This window comes from Molothrus ater, chromosome 12 (genome assembly GCF_012460135.2).
Source record: "Molothrus ater isolate BHLD 08-10-18 breed brown headed cowbird chromosome 12, BPBGC_Mater_1.1, whole genome shotgun sequence".
NCBI classification, from domain to species: Eukaryota; Metazoa; Chordata; class Aves; order Passeriformes; family Icteridae; genus Molothrus; species Molothrus ater.
The window spans coordinates 8754077-8774500 of record NC_050489.2 but is presented as its reverse complement, the minus strand read 5'-3'; the positions used below and the strand labels follow the sequence as shown (position 1 = coordinate 8774500).

General features: G+C 37.5%; 1 protein-coding gene across 1 annotated transcript in view; it reads right to left on the bottom strand.

Moving 5' to 3' along the window:
- Nucleotides 1–5489: 5489 nt before the first annotated feature.
- Nucleotides 5490–20424, bottom strand: part of TENT4B (terminal nucleotidyltransferase 4B) — a 39494-nt gene continuing 24559 nt past the window's right edge. The window contains exons 3-12 of the mRNA XM_036390591.2: nucleotides 18426–18472; nucleotides 15540–15660; nucleotides 14424–14531; nucleotides 12309–12437; nucleotides 10809–11022; nucleotides 10352–10478; nucleotides 10148–10251; nucleotides 8482–8669; nucleotides 7741–7905; nucleotides 5490–6537 (exon numbers count right to left, since the gene is read on the bottom strand). Of these exons, the coding sequence (XP_036246484.1) occupies nucleotides 6358–6537; nucleotides 7741–7905; nucleotides 8482–8669; nucleotides 10148–10251; nucleotides 10352–10478; nucleotides 10809–11022; nucleotides 12309–12437; nucleotides 14424–14531; nucleotides 15540–15660; nucleotides 18426–18472 (1383 nt within the window). The 3' untranslated portion in view covers nucleotides 5490–6357. The remainder of the gene's footprint in view (nucleotides 6538–7740; nucleotides 7906–8481; nucleotides 8670–10147; nucleotides 10252–10351; nucleotides 10479–10808; nucleotides 11023–12308; nucleotides 12438–14423; nucleotides 14532–15539; nucleotides 15661–18425; nucleotides 18473–20424) is intronic.

Below are 20424 nucleotides of genomic sequence, written 5' to 3'. Positions count from 1 at the left end.
TTTCTACCTGCTGTTGGGTTAGCCATTGATTTTTCTGACCGAGAATGTCTTTTCATAGTTACTCATTACCAGGCAACCACAAAGCAGCTTGATTCAAGATCCACTTTAGTGAAGAGGGACAAAACCCCAACCCAGCCTTAATCAGTCTCCTATTTATTCTAAGAATGAACAACAGTCCTGTTTGGAAATAGGTCACAGGAGGAGGGAAATGCAAACAGCAACCATTAATGCACATTTCACCTAAACCACATCATATTATTTTTAAAGAAAAATATTTCTCCACACTCCTGGTGCAATAATATGTTGCGTAGAGACCAGGAAGATGTATTTGTTTGGGGATTTGGGGTTTTTTTAAGATGGGAGCTTTAAGTTCAGAACAGATATTTTTTGTGTTACATTGCCAGGCAGCATAAATGAGCAATTTGAACCAGGATTATTTTCAGATTTCGCTGTCACCAAATCTAACACAACAAATGAACTTTAGACCTGAGAAAATGGAGCTGAGAGTGCAGATTAGTTTCACCAACAGCTATTCAGAAGCATTTGATTGCTTAATGATCTTTAAGCTCAAGAGTCAAACATTGCTTCATACAGCAGCAAAGGTCTTTTCATATATCCACACAAGAGCATTTTATTTATTTTAAACAAGCAAAGCACTCACCAAATCTGCACTCATGGTTCCTCAGATTTCTCTATCACCACACAAATGCATTCTTTACAAGCCAGCTCTTGCACACAGTCAAGTGTTTTTTTCTGGCAGAGTTTTGCACTATGGAAAGTAGGACTTCATTATACAGACTCACTAAAAAAATCAGCCTCACATCCCAACATTAGATTGTCAAAAAATTTACAGGGAAACAAGCTTCAAATATGGATATGTGAGGGCTAAGGGGTCGTATTCCTACTTCAGCCTGCTCAATCAAAGGGTTTTTGGTCTATTTTCTTTTAAAGAGCTGCTGTAGCAGCAGAAAATACCCTTCTTAAAGCACTAACGATCTGCATCCCCTTTGTGCTTCCCTATAACCTGTTGGACAGCATTTGAAAAATGTCACATTTAGCATCAAAAAACAAAGGGTGGGCTCAGAGTTGAAAAAGGATTAGGAAACTCAATGCAGCAAGTTTCAAATGCCAAGAGCTATTTAGGCCTGCTACAGAGCAGAGACACCTGCAAGAGATTCACTGCTGAGGTCATTTGGTATCCTAAGGCAGTGCCTGAGCAAAGGGACCCACCAGAACCCCACAGCACCTCTGCACCTTGGAAGCAGAAAGATGGCATTCCTCAAAAGGCTCTTATGCAGAGGACGCCCAAGATTTTTCATCTTCCTCTACTAATAGGTGTACTTAAATGATTTTCAGGATCCCATCAGCTTTCAACAATTAACTTACAGCAAAATAAAATTCACATTCTTTTTCTTGCCCAGTTTCATCCATATCCTGCACTGCTACAGGAAGGAGCAAGTGGAACAGGCCACCTCTGAGCTGGCTATTGCCAGGAGAAAGGTCCATTGCACAGCACAACCAAGATTCCCAACAAAGGCACCACACTTCTCTCTTACAAGTTTTTGGAGTCCACAGATTAATAAAATTAACATGGTGGGCCAGCCACTAAATATACAAAGAATTAAAATCAAAGCTTTCCAAAAATAACTGATCTAAATTTTTGAGTTATCTGAAATGGACATCAATTTGATCCAGCACTACCATGCCCAAGTAACAGCCACTTTCTGCCTCTTTCTATTTTCTTTTCAAGCAGATATTTGACAGAAACTTTGGGCTTGTAAAGACTCAATAAAGCCATTTCAATTTGAATTCCTGTGTTACTCAGGACACTTAGTAACTTGCAAAGGATTCTTGGTGTTGGATATTTCTTTCCCTAGGATCACCTCAAACATCCTAACAATCAAGGTTAGGTTTGAAGGTTAGTTCATTAGGCTTCAGAGCAAATTACTACAGGGAAGAGCCTAAGAGATCTTTGGCACAGGAAAATCTACAACCATGAAGAAATTAAGCACCAAAAGAAAAGCAAATCTGTTTTCAATCTGTAGATGAAATCATGAATAATGTATCTGTTAGAACTGCTAGTAAATAACTTGTGGAAATACAGTCAAGACACACATTTAGCTCACTACACCCAGAAAACATTTTTGAGGAAAACTTTTTTGAAACCACTACAGATTAGGTAGAATATAAAGCCCTCGAAATCTGCACTTTCAAGACAAACAGTTTCAAGACATACTAAACTTGATCCTTATAAAATTATTTTGCATTGTTAAGTAAAAGAATTAAGTTCTAGGAATCAGCAGAATAATCACCTTTTGCCCTTTAACAGTAGCTGGAATAATTTATTTTTTGTTACAACCTCTAAATAGGTAAATATCCTCCCTTCTTGAGTAATTGCACACTTTATCTCCTATGGCTTTTACTCTTTACAAAATAAAGTTGGAGTCAAACATTCTGTTTTAAGATCTATCATGAGTTTTAGCATCCATCAAGATGTCAAATGACTGGCTGCATTTATTTACAATACATTTTCCAGGTAAGACTATTTCTAACCAGCTGCCCACATTATATTTAGGATATACTCATGATGACTCCAGACATAAAATGGAAAGGGTCCATTTTGAAAGGACATTAAAAGTGTTGTCACCAGCCACTGGACAACAATTAATTATTTTCTAAAGATTTAGTTCTAAGAAAACAAGTTTGGTTTTAGTATTTAAAAACCTGAGCTGAAATTCTGACAAAGCAGAAATCAAGTTATGTCTCACAAACAGGAAGATTTACTTACATTTCAGCTTCTTTTCTGCCACAAGGGAGAAGACTGTCAATTACAAAAGACATAGATTTTTAACCATAAACACCATTTGATCAATTTGCTTTTTAATGAAAAGAGTCTCAGCAAATCAATTTAATGCCAATCAGGACAATATACAAACATTTCAAATTATTTATGTATTTCCAATGGTGTACAGTGGACTACCAGAAGGAAAACTACCAGAACCTGCAGTATGTGCACATCTCCCAGGGAAGGACAAGAACACACTTCAGTAACATCAGCTGTGCTTCAGGAACTGCTGAACATGGATTTTAGCTGCAAGTAAATCCAATTAACTCTTGAATAGTTCTACACAACCCCCTCAGCATGGCAGCTTTGAGCAGCTGCTGCCCTGCAGCTGCAACACCACCCCACAGCCAATTTCAGAAGACAAGGAAAATGGATCCTTCCATAGGTTTCCTATGTATTTGAGGATGAAAATTAGACAAAAGTCATACATTAAGAAATCTTTACACATGTATTATCTTCCATTTATTCTCAGGCTTACAGACTCTGCTCCAGCTTTCCTGAAAGGAGAACCAGCAGATCAGGGTCACCTGAACAAAATCAGCTTCCAAACTCCAGGCAGGGGGGCCCAGGACTCAGCTGGGGAAGGACCCTGATCCTACAAAAAATGCAACTCGAGTAACTCTTTCCACAGTGCTCTGAAGGGGAAGACAGGGCGTCAAGAATGGTGATAAACTGCAGTAGTTAGATTAAACATTTATTTTTTTCATATATTCACAAAATCTTCACAAAAGTATTGAAACTCAAAAAGGAATTAGACTTGAGTCAAATACAGAGATGAAATGTACAAGACAAATGAGCAGGCAAACTAAAAGGTCTTGAAAGTATTTTACTTCAGATTGAAAAACGAACAGTTCAACTGTTCCGTTTAAATAAAGTTTTGCAAGATATACAGTATTTTATGAATACAATGCTGGTCATTTGAGGCAATGTAAAATACCTCAATTTTTCCTTCATGCTTTTTTTTTTTTTCTTTTTTTTTTCTTTTTTTTTTTTTTCTTTTAGAAAGATACTGTTTACCAAAAAGAAACTTGAGCAGTCCAGGAAAAGCTTTTTTCCATTAAATTTATGAAAACCATAAATTGAGGCAAACCTAAGATTCCCAATGGAATCAAGATTATCTTCCCGCTACCACCACCTTAAAATTATCACATGCTTATTGGAACACTAATATCTGCACCCTAGGAGTACATTTGCTTTCAACAATGAGGGTGATTCTTTTAAAAAACACTTCAGTGTGGTAAATGCGATACAGATCTTTGCAAGTATTAAGTTTTGGAACAGTTTTGCTAATAGCAGCTAACAATACTGGATTAATATAATTTATAAATAATTGTTCCCTAAGCGGTGAACATAAGTCTACACATTCACAATAATCTAAAACAAAATAAATAGTGACTATGCATAATGTGGTACAACTTTCACTAGTTTCTATGAAGAAAAGCTGAACATCTTGATAAAATTATCTGATCAAATTAAAATATGACTCTAAAAATTAAAAAAAAAATTGTCAAATTAACATCACGTAAGCTTAGTGTTGGAGTAAATGTTATGAATTGCTGTATTTTTGGAATATATATATATATTTTCCTTTTTGAAGTAAAACACTTTAACACATTGAAAATGTTTATTAATTTAAGTGATAACATTGGTTCTGGTCTCATTTTACTTTAAAAATCATTGCACTCATTAGTGCCCATAAAGGTCAGGTTGGTCTGTAGTATTCTGTAAATGTATATAAAAAGTTTCTCAAAGCTAACAGTACTTTTTATAAAAGCATCATCTCAGAACTGCTGCATTTAATACAGCCAGGTAAGCCAAGTACAGACTCTCCTCTTTACAGAAATATGTGAAAGTAAATGCCACTTAACTCTCTAGCACTGAAGTGTCCCCACTCCTGTTCCAAACTACGCCTGTGAGTGCAATTTTCCATTTCTTCCGCATTCATGGCATCAAAGGTACTGCAACCTAGACTTGTGATGTGACTGAACCACACACATGTGGAGTTTCAATGAAATGAGAACTAGGTCAATGAAGAAATATTATGAGATATGAAAGGTTTGGGTCTTTAAGGCAATATAAAGTATATTTCATTATTTGAAATTGTTTTGTTTTTAATAATTAAGTGTATATATAAAAATGCCTAAGAGGGGAGTGAGAAAAAAATACTTTAATTGTAAAATTTACTTAAAGCTTCAACAGTTATCATCTCCTACAGGAGTTAGCAAAAATATAAAAGACAAAAAAACCCAGACCTGGAAGGGGGAGGAAAGGCACAAACAAGGAGGCATGGGATTAAAGCAGCCCAGGAATGCAAACGTCTGTAACAAACTGACTTTTGTTGTTTTGTTTCTTTTTTTTAAACAAAAAAAAAAAAAAAAAAAAAAAAACAAAAAAAAACCAAAAAAAAACCAAAAAAAAAACCAAAAAAAAAAAAAAAAAAACCAAACCAAAATAAAACAATCATCACCATCAATCAAACAAAAAAAAAAAAAAAAAAAAGAAAAAAAAACCAAACCCCAAGTGGCCCTTTGTTTTTCTTTAAAAAAAAGAAGGTAGGGTCGAGGAGAGACCACTAAGGGGAGGAAGAGAAGGATGCAACTATAAAACCCCACTGCCTGAAATGATGGCACTCTAGAAAACAAGGTGAAGGTTACTTCTCAGAGATGACAAGCTCAGTGTCTACACAAAGTACATGTACACTTTATACAAATGAAAATCATCATTTGTCACCATAAACCTTTCTTTCAGAGGAACAGCTTTTGCAGATCAAAAGTTCTATGAGATCTTCCAAATGCCAAGAAAAGAAAATCTGAGCAATATAACTAGTAATGTCTCTTTATATGGATGTTAAGATGACAATTCAGATTATTTTCCAAACTAATCCTGAGAAAAATTTATGTTTACAATTTAAACAGTAATGTTATGTAAAAAGTATTAACAAATCCACTATTACAAATGTCAGTTTTCCTATATGGTCATCTATATATACACAATAAAATGGTAAGTATATGCAAAAATAATTAAAAAATCATGCACAAATTACTTTCACCTTTAAAGGCTGGGTTTCCCTCAAAATACAATTTTTTGCCTTTTTTTTCCTATTTTTTGTGTTTTATTTGTTTGTTACCACCCCCTAGACACACTGAGTACTATCTCTACAGGTCAGCATGAGCTGATGGGAAATACATTTATTTTACATTCAAGCTTTTATATCCTAAATGACCCTGTTGTAGCATATGACTTATCAAATGAGCAGCCTTTTTCCTCATTTAAAAAAATTAATTTTTTCCTTTTTTTTCCATTTTTTCTCTTTTTTTTTCTTTTTTTTTTTTTTTTTTTTTTGCAGTGATCAATCTTCATGTTCCGTTCCGTGGCGAGCTGGGAAAAAAAAATGCAGTTGCTAATCTATGTCTGAACAGTCTGAAGCTCCAGAAGAGATCCAAGGAGTCACTATCAAACTATCCTGTAGCATGAGATCATTGCACACAGAAGAACAGTCATAAAGTAGGCAACTATCTACAAAGGTCTGACAGGGCTGCATCCCTCTTGTGTTTCCTCTTTTTGCCGTGGAAAAACTGATGGTGTGATTTGCTGCCTTGGTGCTGTTTGTTTGTGACTGAGGTACCATGGCTTGAGTTTGTTGGACCTTGGAAGCCTTTGTTAGAGGAGCGAAATAACCGTGCAGATCCGTGCTGTGGAGGAAAGAGAACATGGTCAATAATCCCTGCAGTGGATAAAGCCTGGCAGTCACACAGCCCTGCTCCTGCACAACCAGCATGCTGACTCCTGAGAACAGCACACCTGGAAACCTGCCATGGCAGAAGGAACCTGAGACAGCACTGCAGGGCCAATCTCCCACCCATCTCTCTGGGTGGTTGCAAACAAATGTTCCTCTCCAGCCCCTAACAAGAGGAGCAGAGCACTTGGAATTTTGGAAAGTATAAAGGTATTTTACAGAAATGTCCATAATCCAAGATAACACAGGAAGATTGTTCAAATCTGTGCATGCCCATGATCTGACATACCCCATCTTTTCAGAGATGAGATCATGGGCATGCACGTTCCAGCCTGGAATTATTTCTGCCCAATAATACAAACACACACTCACAGTATAGCCAAGGCCAGGTGTGTGAATTGTCTTGTTAGAGGACAGATCATCAGCAGGTAAGAGGCATTTCTTCAGAATTATTTTCAAGGAAAGTATTCCAGAAGGTTCTGGACTATGTTTCAAACATTAAGACCCAATTTCTGAAAAAGCGTAAGAATTTAAACTGCATACATCCAGGGTATACTGTATATAGAGGCATAGAATATTTTCAGAATACTGAAGCATTCCTCAGTTGGAAAATCTCCTAAATGCATAAGCTCTGATAGGTGTCATCAAAAGGATGATGTTTGGCTATAGGGGAAAATGAGGGTGAATGTCACATATCACAAAGAATCTTCACCTCCCTTAGTGGAAGACAGATCAACAAGTATCAACAGCTAAAAGAGCAGTCAGTCAGAGTTCTAAACACACATTTTTGCTAACTGCTTTCACTGAGTGTAGGCACACCTCATCTCTCGTATTTTGCAATCAAAACTGGACTGATGTGCTTTTTGCAAAGGAGGAAATGGGTGCAACACAGCTGAATACCTCTGGCAAATTTGGTGTACAAGCCAGACCAACTTCATCTGTTTTAAAGCTGGGAAAGCCACGGTTGCAAATTCATCTGTGCAAGCTTAACAGAGAACCAGGTGGCTTTAGATACAATCAGTGCTGGAAGCTTTTTAATGGGGCAAAAGGGAGGTGAAAAAGGCAGTGCTCCCTTTCCAGAACAAGTTACCCTTCCATGGAGGATATGTGTAATATTCAAATAATCTACACAGTTGTTGTTTTCAAACATTTCACAAACCTGAGATTTGTTCGTGTTGCTGGATGTATTGGCTGTTTGGCTATTTTGTGTTTTCCCACTTGACTGGGAGGATTCCAGTGACACTTCTTGTGACCCCACTCTGTTTGTGGTAGACTGACGACAACTCAACTGTTTAGAGGTTTTGCAAGGTGTTCCATCAGAATCCTTCAGGAAAATGTAAAGGATTAGTGAGCTTTTCTTAAGAGTGAGTATTTCTAAAAGTGAATTTTCTTTTAAAAATAAAGTTAACAGTGGACAAAACTGAAAACTTGTTTATTTTACTAGATATTAAAATTCTTTCAATCCAGAATTCTTATCATGTAAAACAGATTTAAAGATGTATTGATGTATGATTCTGGTTTTGAGATTTGCCTTTTATTTTTTAAGTAAAATTCCCAAATATATCTTTTTCAAAGCTTTTGGCCTGTTTGTTTTTTAAAGCATGTGGCTTAGGATTACCAGTCTGTTTTACTTTTGAAATACAGTTTTCCCAGAGAAAAGAGGGCTGTGGATCTTTGTGTCTATATATTCACTTTCTACATGTATTGTGTCAAAAACACACTGCAACTTGTATGTGTAGAAATTGCATAAGAATTAACATCTTATGCAAGTTAGGATTCTGGATGAATTAATTGACTAGGATTGTGAGCTCCCAAAATGTATTTTGTGACAATATAAATCAGAGGGGAAAAAACCCAAAGAAATTTTTAAAAGCACAGTCAGAAAACTTCCAGTACTTACTACATCACTAGAGCTGGACAATGTAGATGATGATGATGATAAAGGACCTGATGAAGAATTTGAAGAATGTTTACTAAGTGTTTCTGAAGTTTTATTTCTAGGTTTTCCCAGTGCTTCATTCTCTTCAGCAAGATTATTGTTGCATTTGTCCAGCTGCTGAGTATCTACTATCAAGGTTACTCCATTACCTAGTAAAAACAAAACAGAAGCATCACCACACATTTAAATGCAAAAATATGTTGCCTTGGGGTTTTTTAATATAGCCCCTAAGATACAAAATATATGTTACATCCACAGTAACACGTGGACATTAACATTAATGTACTGAGCATTGTCCATGGCTTGAGATGGAAATTAGGGACAGCAGATGTGAAAGAAGGCAGCAACAAAGTTCAGATGTGCTGCTGCAGATTGTTTTGTGCCACACTTCAACAGCACTCAAATACAGAGATATAAATTCTGCTCCTATATGCCCAATACTCAGTAACTCCAATTTTCCTTCTGCTGGAGCTTCTAGGATCAGAAGAATACCAAATAAGCCTCATTGCTTTGTAGGATTTCCTCCACTGAAAATTCAAGATACAGAACTCTCATATATCACTAAGCTCTGCCTTAAAAAAAAAAAAATTGGAACTTAGATCTGAACTAAATCAACAAGACAACCACTGTTACTGTCACCATTACTTCCTTAATACAGGGTTATTTTTCTCTTTTGATTGCTGTTTTATTTGAAATAAGACACTTAGGAGGTAGAGATTTACATGATGTCTGTGCCAAAGGCAGCTAAAAGGGAGGTGATGGGGCTCAGGGCCTGCAGGGTGACAGCTCCAATGGCACAGAGTACATCCAGCTGACAAATCACTCACACAAGTTCTAAAAACAAGTTTAAAAAAATCCCAGCCTAGCCAAAAGAACGGGTCCTTGAAACATCCTCTCTGATTAATCGCTAACAAGAGAACACTTCTGACAGGAAACATTCTAAAATTAACTGGAGAGTATGAAAATTAATTCTAGTTAAAAAAACTTCCAGACAGCAGATACACCTGCACCAAAAGAGGGTGGCAACTGGCTGCTGAAGTCAGAAGATGGGCAATGGATTAAAGATGATTCCAAGGCGCATTGTCACCAAGTTCTCTGGCTAGATTTTGTGTTTCCATTTGTTAAAAACAAGATTGTGATTGACATTTCAAGACTTTCTGATAAAAGACTTATTCCACTTACATAGTGAATCCTGGCTTAAGCATTGCTTCCTTACACATACCGTATGTTAGACTTTAAAATTACTAGTAAAAATGCAGAATTTAAGGATTCAGATATAAACTAGCATGCCCAGCAATTCTTGTTAAAACCTCGTCCACATTTAAAGGACAAAGGAAGCATGACACTGACAATGTGGTAATTTAAATTGGAAGTTTTTCCAAAGTCTCTTTTTGGAAGGCAGCACTCTTTACAGATCTCTCTACTAACCAAATCTATTATAGTACAATAAAGATGGGGACATTTTACTCTTGTACAAATCTGACTTTTCTGGATGAAAAGACATGAATACTGAAAAAAAAGAAGAACTGCTACACATAGACTTATGTGAGGCAAAAGCAACAATACAATCTACACAAGCAAAATGTGCAGGAAGTTTCCCCCTCATCCCTGCTGAGTCAGAACTCACCATTACATGAAGATTCTGTTCTGCTTTGCATTCCCCACTGCTTGGATATCCAGTCTCTGTATGTGGCCACTTCTTGTGTTACTCTAATTATTCTCCCTAATATACTGCAAACCAGGAACAAAAAAACCAAATCACCACAATGAATTTTTAGACACAGAAAAATGTAAGCAATGAATGTCTGAGATTTAGACTTGCAGACTTTACCTTTCTGTTTCGTTGTTAGGATAATATTTAGCTATTGGGGAAACAGCATGGCTCAGAACAACATAGGCATAATCAAAAGCCTGCTTCACTTGCATGGCACCATAGGAACTCCTCCCAACATCATTACCTTAAAATAAGAATATAAACAAATGAGTAAGATTGAAACTGTGGTTTTCACCTTTCAGGCAGGAGACAGTTATCTGTTTTAAAAATTGCCCTTAAGTACCAACTAACTGTAGCCATCTCTTGTAGAAGAGGATTAGCATAAAGCAGAAATTTTATTTATTTATTTATTTAGCATAAACAGCTTAAAAGATCTACAGGGATTTAGATGTAAAGAAGTCCAGACCAGCAATTCTCTGGGTACAAGTACAATATATGAAGAGAAAAAAAATCCTGCAGTGCATCTATTAAACATTTAATAGTAGTGCTATTCCATTTTGGTTTCTGAGGATACCTGGCTGTAATGGATCCTCAATGTACAGCATTGATGGTCTGTAGCCATCCAACATGCTTTTCTGCACTTCATCCTTGGCAACATAAGAGCCACCATCCTTTATTCGGATTCCAGTCTTCAGATAATTGAAGTGACGTCCATATAATTCAAAAAACTCTATTAAAAGAACACCATAGTTGGCATTGGGCATACAGGCATCTTCCCTGGGATGCAGCTATTAAGAAGAGAGAAAAAAAATTCATTCTTTTAAGACTTCAAGTTCTTCTCTTTTTCACAGAAAACATGTCTCAATACAGCAATAAAAAATAATAAACTAGATATGTCTAAATAAAGTATTTTCCCTTGATAAAGCAGTTTTGCATCTTTAAAACAAGATGCTATGACAACTTTTATAAAATAACTACCTCTTCAAAAAAGGCTGTCAAACACTAATCTTTGTGCATTTGAACTTTTAGTCCAATAAGTGAACTTCCAGCACTAATGGCAGGGTTCTTGTGAAAAAGCAGATATTTGCACCTCACAAACCTGGGTCTGCAATACAAATACAGACTTCCCATGTGCACAGCTATACACAGGATCCCCTCTACTATTAAGTGAGCAGCCTGAGAGGCAGCCTGAGTGGACAAAACCAGCTCAGAGTTGTAACAGATATGAAATTTAACTTTTTTTAAAATTATTTTTTAATGAGCATATGGAAGTGCTGTTACTCAACATAAGAAAAAAAATGGATTAGGAGAGATTTTGGTTTTAAACTATATACATGTTGCTCTTATTTCCTCTGTGCTCAGCAGGGAACTGCAAAGGCACTCAGCAAACACCAAGCTCCAGTTCCAGGCTCAGGTTTTAGAGTAATTACAGTCTGGAAAAGTATGGACATAAACTTGCAAAAACAGTTATACATAACATTAGTTCAGGAAAATAACAGGGCTGATACAGCCAGAAATCAGCTACTTCATATTTGTCCAGTATTTCCCTCTCCCAGGCACAACAATATAGATTTAGCTCACGCATTTTGTTCTACTAGATTTAAGAGAAAGTTGTAAAATATGTTTGTGTGCTATCAGCTTAGTAACCCAGAGAACCAAGATTACACTGCATTTGTGAAAGCACATACAGGGTGTGTGACCTGGAGACCAATCAGGACTGTTTTAAAGGACAGCTGCAGCTAACACCAACCTTATGGAACTTCTTCCAAGCAAGTTATACAATATTCAAGTTGTTTTACCATGAATGACACATGTCATATCATGTGTATCAAAATCATATGTATCAGTGCCTGGCATTGGTACACCAACAGATGTTCCAAACACCTTTAGTACCAAAAGTATCAGCATCAGAGAAGGAACAGAAGATAGATGGGACATATCTAATTTTAAATGAAAAGGGGGTGCAACCCCAAAAAATGATAGCTTATATGATTAAATTTGAGGGTTGATCAAATTCCTTCTTAAGGTGATGTCCTTAGGCACCAATGGCATTGATAGATTCCATTGAACTTACCTGAAGGAAACTGACAGCCATTAAAAAGAGACTATAAGAACCAATTCCACCTGTAAATACTTCATTAAGGTCCCTCTGCAACAGGAACTGTTTCAATACTAAAACTAGAAATGGTAACACAGGATATTTCTGAAAGAGAAAAACAAAGCTGTTACAATACTGTGATGCATGCATACAATGGAGAGCATATTGAAACCATGTTTTATTATATTTTGTCTTTAAGGTAACTATCATTAATCTAACCTATCATTTTTAGTAACTGTGGAGAAGAGCCAATGCCCTGCCTACAATCAACACAGGTATTTTACCTGCTTGACTCTGGTGGCAGATATTAACAACAGAAAAGAGTTATTACATTGTAAAATCACAAGTATTTGGGTTGAATATATATATATATATATACACACACATATATATACACTTACTTTTCTCATACAAGTGAAAAGTATAGCAAAGGAACAACTGTGGAGATATTGACATCTGTAACAAAACCTTCTTGCTGCAATTGAGAGGTAGCTCAAAGTGTACTGAGATTTCTGTCCTGCAAGTACTTCAGATGCCCAGAGTTAAAGAAAGCCCTTCAAAATTATTACACCCAGGCAACATTTTCAATCAAGCAAAATACCTTTGGGTAACTGGTCCTTTAAAGGGTTTATCTGCATGGATTCCCCTAAGAGGTCTGGTGAACACAGACCTTTGGGACAGCAGTGGAGGCTGGGCTATGCCTGCACTCTGTACACCCCTCACAGGGGAGGGGCAAAAGAGGCTTAATAAGATCACTGCTCTTATCAACACAGAGCCAAAAAGTTCCTTAGTGTCACAGATGAAATGTGGATCACTATGTCTGTGACCGCAAAAAGATTAAAGGGAAAGAAGAATTTTGCCAAGAACCTCTCTGCAGGAGCCTCATGGTGAGTATTGGGAGCCCTATTTAACTGAATAGCCCTATTAACTAACTATCTAACTGAAGATTTTGAACTATTAAAAACTTCCAGTCACAAGCTGAAGTGTTGAATACCAGTATATACCAAAATTTAAATATGGGATTTTTCTTGGAAAACTGCACACCCTAATAAAGGCTCCAACTGCCCTGGATTTCCTAAATAACCTGGATGAAGAGAAAGAGGCATTTCCAAGCCTAATGCCAAATATGACATCTCAGTTAGGTACTGAAGGTTTGTGGGACAAAATAAGAGCCAAGAGAATGGCCCTGCATGTGTTACATAGAGAGTGCCTCAAGAACACCAACAAAGTCACTTGGCAAGAACGCAGCAAGTTTTCTCCAAGTCAAACAAAGGACCCTCCAGAGCAGCACAGCAGCCTGTGCCACCCCCTCCTCAGCTGCCCTGTGCTCAAGGCCAGCTGTGCTGGGGCACAGCTGCACAGCCTTGGCTCAGCCTGCAGGGAGAACAGCCCTGTGGGAAAGCACCACGTGGGGAGCCTTGCTGGGAGTGCCTCCACTCTGCTGAGAGCTGCTTCCCTGCACTGTCAGCCTGATCCACCTGCACTGCTGCTCATCCTGACCCTGACCCTGATCCTGACCCTACCCACAGCCTGCACATCCTCCCTGGCCACTTCCCTGCCCCAGCTACTGGCACCAGACCTGCTCTGCTCTTTGGGCTGGGGTAACACGGGGCTGCAGCCTTGTCCCTGCTGCCACAGACAGCTCCTGCTCCAACCCCAGGGGCACAGATCCTGTGCCTCCTGACCCAAGGCCAGAGGGTCACAAGTAACCCAGGCAACTTGATTTTCTATGCTTTCACACACAGAAATGCTCTCAGGCTTCCATGAGAAGACTATCTCCCATCTTGAAATTCAGAAGTGCAGAGCTAAATGAACTGCAGTTAAAAGAGCAGAACACTTAAAACAGGGAATAGTGCATTTTTCTTAATAATTGTACCATTAAACCGACTCCACATTTTATTCTTCTATTTTAGTATCTTCATGCTTTTTAAGGCAATATATCTACAACTTAAGACCATCCCTCAGCAATATCAGACAACAAAAAACAACAGAGTAAAAGTGTTTCTCTAGTAAGGATGCAGTTAAAGTAAAACAAAATAAAATTAAGTTATCAAATACTCAGCGTGTAGTTCCATGAGAGTGTTGCCTAACCTCGATAAAATCTTTGATGAGCTGGGCTGCTTTAACCCCATTCTGTACATTAAAGCTTATATCAACTTTTACTTCAGTGAAGGAATCTGTCAGTTTAATAATAGGTACCTGCAAATAAAAGATATAATAAGTCAATACAGATTTCCAAGACATACTCGGTTTCACTTATGACTTATATACACCAGCAAACCTGAAGTTTTTTATGAATTTATAGAGAGGAGGTAGGCAGTGAAATCAGGACTCCTATTTATGAACTCATTGCCTTGCCAATCTGTTTACATAAACTTGGCTTTTCTAACTCATAAACACTATTTTCAATTTACTGTCCTGCTGAACAGAACTTAATGCTTCAGCTTCCAGGTGATTTATTTTGGATTGGTTTGGGTGAGTTGCTGTTGCAGCAGCTCAGCTCTGGCGGAGACCACAGACACCAGAGGGAGACAAACACTGGAGAAACACAGAGAAATGGTCCTGGAGACATCAGAAATTACACAACTCATGTCACCAGGGTCATCACTTCCTCACCAAAATGAACTTCAATTGAGAAGTACGAGATATGGAGAGTATTCTGATGTGCCTCCACCTGAGTGACCATCCAATTACCTCTCTCTACCAATAACAGCTATGACTTAGATATCCCAATACTCTTACAATTAGCAAAAGGTAGGAAATTAGAATGGAATTAATCTATTTTTTGCAAGACATACCACTACCTATTTAGACAATGCTGTACTTAGTACTTCTATGTGAAAACTGATTATACCTGCTTACTTGCAAGAAAAATTACTTACTTATGTAAAAACTCAGTCCAGAAATGCACTGGTTTAAAAACACCAATGCACAACACTGACTAGTCCAATCTCTCTTAAAAGCAACATGTTGTGCGTATCAAATATCAGACAATTTCCACAATAGAAAAAATGCTTTGTTATTGCAGTATCAATTATTTTGTCAGTAGTAAAAATCATACTAAATAAAAAAGTTCTTTATGTTCTATTTCAAATTTAATATACAAAATAAGTTTCTGCTTATAAAAATTCATTCTTTTAACCAACATCTTTCTTTGATTAAAAATTTAGCTTAAAACAAGAGAATACCCTCTTCCCCCAAACTTACAGTTGCTTTATCTAAAACCTTTACTGAGTTTTCATCTGCTACATTGTGCTTTCTAAGAGCTTCTTCCAGGGTCCAAAGAGGTAATGTCTCCCATTTTCCAAACACAACTAAATCAATATCACTGAAATGGAAAAAAAAATATTTATTCAAATTAAAAGAATGATACACTTAAAATAAAAACAACTGACATCTATACATAACTCAGATAAAGCTGACAGAACATAGCTGAACCAAATAATTAATTCTGATTTTTCTGAGGAAACTCTTACACTTGGGGAAATACAGACCATTTCAGGTTACTTGGAGGAGGGGACAGATAAACATAAATCAATTAGGCTGCAAAGCCTAAAATTAGTCTCCTCAGGCCACATTGTGAGCAGAGAGGGATCAGCTTCTCTGGAGTGATTCAGAGCAAGAAATGAACTTGTTGTGAATCACCACCTTTGGGCTGTATTCTTCAGGAATGTTGATTTAACAGCCTGACACCAAAAGGAAAAGTCCTGTTTCCCATCCTCTACCCCCACATGTATGACCTGGTCTCCTCCTTTGCTCCAGGTCTCGTGTTTGCCTAATCCACAGCAAATCAGTTCAACCTATTAATGGGTCTGGCAGAAACCTTCTTCACTCCTTTAAAGAACCCACAGAATATTCTGGGGTAATTTCCTGCCTCTTTGCATCTCTGAGTTGGTTTTCTGGATGATCAGAGCACCAGAGGGCACAGGGTAAGCTGCTGGCCTGTATTACCAAGAACAGGGACAAGGCAAGTGAGAAGAAAACATGGCAACTTGGACTTCAGGAAGCAATAAGCTATTAAATAAGATCAAGCCACTAATTAACTTCACTCATTAACTCAGCTCCTTGAAGGGGTGTCTCCATCTTACTGCACTTCCTCCCTATGCACACACCAAACCATTTCATTACACAGGAAGCTGACACCCTAATCCAATCCCTGAACTCAAACTCAAAAGGTGGCTGGTGTCACATCTGAGCCATGGAGGGCTACTGTGAGATTCTGAGCTTCTCCCTCCTTGCTCCCCAAGTCCTTTGATTCTCCTGCTTGGCCAGGAACACAGAGGAGGTGAGTGTGTAAACAACCCTACAGTTATGCTAGCAGGGTGCTTCAATGATATGGGAAACTGTGTAACAGAAAACACAAAAAAGTTTAGAAATACTTCCCCCTGCAACAGATTCTATAGATCTGCTGATTGACAAACACCACTGCTTTAACAATCCCAAAGAAACTGCATCTGCACTAGAGGAGCTGTCCCCTGAAGCAGCAGTTCAGCCACAGACCCCTGGGCTGACAAGGACAGGCAGCACCTGCCACTTCCAGAAAGGTGCTCAAAACTGGCTTGGAGAGCAGGAAATGCTGCTGGACATGTCTCTTCTAAAGTAAATTAGTGTTAAACCCTCTGCTGACAGTTAAAAACAGGAGACATTTTCCTGATGCACACCAAGAGAGAAAAAGCAGCTCTGTTGCCACCTTGAGCACAGACACTGCCTGCAAAGGGACACAGAGATGCACAGCAAAGCCACTGTGTGCCCAAACCTTCAGCAGCAGCTTAAGCTAATGGATACAGAGCAAACCCCAACAGAGACACAGCATTAAAAACACACTTCAGGCATGTCTGAACCCCAGGGCCTGAGATCTAAATAAACTGAGAGGTAGGGAAAACCTAGGGCAGAGGGAAGCTCTGATAGAAGGCAACAGTGAATTAATGACCAACACACAGATGATGAGTATTTTAAAAGTTTGGCAAGCACTGCCACAGGAAGGTTTTTTGTGGGTTTATGTACTACATTTGAAGTATCTGCATTTGCTCTCCCCCAAAACCTCACCTGAAACAAATACTCAAGAAAGGCAGTATATGACAGCAGAAAAGCATTTTTGTTATATCTGTTTCAAAACAATCAAGCAAATATAGTAAAATATCCATCAAGTGGCCAGGAATAGATCTCTAGCATTACCAGCATCAAATCATATTTAATTAAGCCTATTTAAAATAAATTTTAATAAGGCCAGGAATGAGGCCAAATGTGAAAACAGTGAGTATTTGTACACCTCACTTTTGGCTTTACAAACAAAAAGTGAGAAATTAGACTTCCTTACAACTCCTGAAACTAAAGCAGAAACTAAAGCATCTGTCAGGTTCTTTCTTTTACAAATAGAGATGAAACATTGATGAGGATATCCCTCACCTGCAGTCAGTACTAGATGTTCTCCTGTTCCCAAATTATGGAACTCAGTTCAAAAGTTATCCTCAGATTTATGCTATTTAAATGTGTTTATCCCCTACAGCCATGTAAGCCTTTCACTCCATTTCTATTTAGTTGTCATAAATACTCAGAATTTCTACACAGAAGATACCAGTGTCACTGCTTAAAGACTCTTTTTAAAAACTAGCAGTAAATTTGGTAGTAAAAAAGGTAGATGTTGACTATTGTACAGATTTCACAAAAGAAGACTGAAAGAAAAAACCCAATTCTGTTGTAACATTTTCTCTTCAGGACTAATATTAACAACATTATGTTAAAGGTTTCAGTTTAGTCATCTGTGGAGATGAAGTTAGCTTTTCTTTTAGGGCCAACATCATCTTTTTGTATTAATGAAGCCAAATTCCAACATAAGCCTTTTCTGACTACATGGTAATTCAGAACCTTCTACTGATACATGCAAGATCTATAGAGACACGTGTTACAGTCAATAGTCTTATTTATTGCATTTCTATACACTTTGCAGAGAACTAATAGCTTAACACTTGCTTAGCATAACAAGTATTGACACAAGTAATACAGATCCTGGGAGAGCAGATAAATGACCCCAGGGTTACAAGTCCAACAAGTTACTTTACTTTTGTGTAGAATTTACACTGAAAAATTACTAACCTTGTAGGTAAATATAAACCAGTTTTAAAACTTCCAAATATCTGCACCTGAAACACAAGAAAAGGATATATAAGAAAACATATAGGATGAATTAAGAAATTTTTCAGGCTTCAAAAGACAAAGTTTATCAAGCTGCTTGTAAAGGCTGGCTATTGCTACCCTCCATTGGTAGATTTTGGTATTGCTAACAGGCACTGAACACTTCTGTTAAAGCATACACATCTTCAATGTACTAGAAGCAGCTGATCCTCATTGTTTTACTCATAAAACATTAATAACTTTGGCTTTTCTAATAAACAACTGCTTTGCAATGTAAAAATTGTTCCCATGACCAAATATGTCAAAAACCCAGAACCCAAGATTTTGAAATGCTTAACGATGACAGAATATTTAAGAAAAACAGTATCAGTTTAATTTGATTTTTGTTTACACATTCCAAAGTATACCTCTCAGTATTTAAGCATTTCGAAGTTTAACATATTTGCATTGCTTTGCATACTTAAAAAAAATCAATTCCATCACGCCCCGTTTTTTTTCCTGCATTACAAAGCAAGTAGCACAACTCTATTTCTGCTTAAACAACAAACAGAAGTTTCAGAGAGCTTCACATCCCACAGAATCACTTTGTTATGCTGGATTTTTAGTAGCACTGGAGGTGTAAACCATCAGGTTTCCCCTGTAAGCTGTCCAAAACCACGCTCTCATTACTTAGCCAAGCCTTGCAGGGAGGTCAGATTCATGTGCTGAGCCTCAAAGGGGGGTTGGGGAGACTTCAAAGTAAAAAATATCTACACATTTGGGCTCATTTTCAGCCATTCTTCTGATGTGTTTCCTGAAGCCATCTTATACAGACTTGAGTATTCTGCTTTAATGAGTCTCATACACCAGCTTGATTGCCACCTATTTGTATGTCAAGTGACCCACTTTTTATGTTTTTCCCCTTCAGGATAAGAAAAAGGGGGAGACAAGAAAAGATGATGTTTTGCAAGTGCCTTAATACTTTAGTAGACTAAGAAGCAGTTTGAGTGCTTCTTTCTGATTATTTTTTATCACTTCACTCCTCTTAGCCCCTCACCCCAAGCCCAATGAAAAGTACATACACAACTTAATATTGAAAGTTCATAGCTTCTCAAACTGCCAAAGACTGTGAGAGGTGCCACAGCATGAACATCAATATTGTACAAAAGCATAAAGGCATCACAAAACTAAGAATGTAATAATAATAATAATCACTATGTTTATCCAGGGTAGTAATAAAAGTATCCTCTGTGAAAGTGGATTCAGTCAAACCAGGATTCATTCGGGCACCAAAAACACCAGAAAAGTGCTTTTGCACAATAAAACAGCCACTGATGGGTTTGGAAAAAACTAAATGTGCTTTCACAATATCAAACAAAATAGTGTGTTCAGCTGAACAGCAAAGAGAGCCTTTAATGAATAAACAACCCTGAAAGTATTCATAAACTTACTGATACAACATATATGACCTTTACCAAAAGGAATGAGACAACATCTGCTCTTCTACAATAATCTGGAGTATGAGAAACACTGAACTATTAAAAAAGAAACCCACACCCACATTTCAACCACTCTCTCACAAAAACTGGAAAGACAAAAGAGGAAGAGTGGAGAAATCAGACACAAATTTTAAAGGATTTTGATTTATTATCGATTTGGAATTTAAATTGTTGAAGCACTGTAGCCATGCATGCATTGAAAGCATCCCAAACCAGAACACTATTATGACTTGAGATGTAAGCATTAGTTTTTGTGGTGTGCCAATGCTGCTGATCATGTTTTTATTGCTTGTGGACAGAGATCTGTATTTGCACTCATAAAATAACTTCAGTCTTCACAGTAGTGTAATGACTCCTGCTCCTCTAGGTTATTGTTACTGTTTATCCCACACTTCTGTGAACTTGTTCATATTAAATTCCACAGTTCCTGAAGGAGCTTTAGTAACAGTATGTGTCCAAATATATGCTCACTAAGCACAACA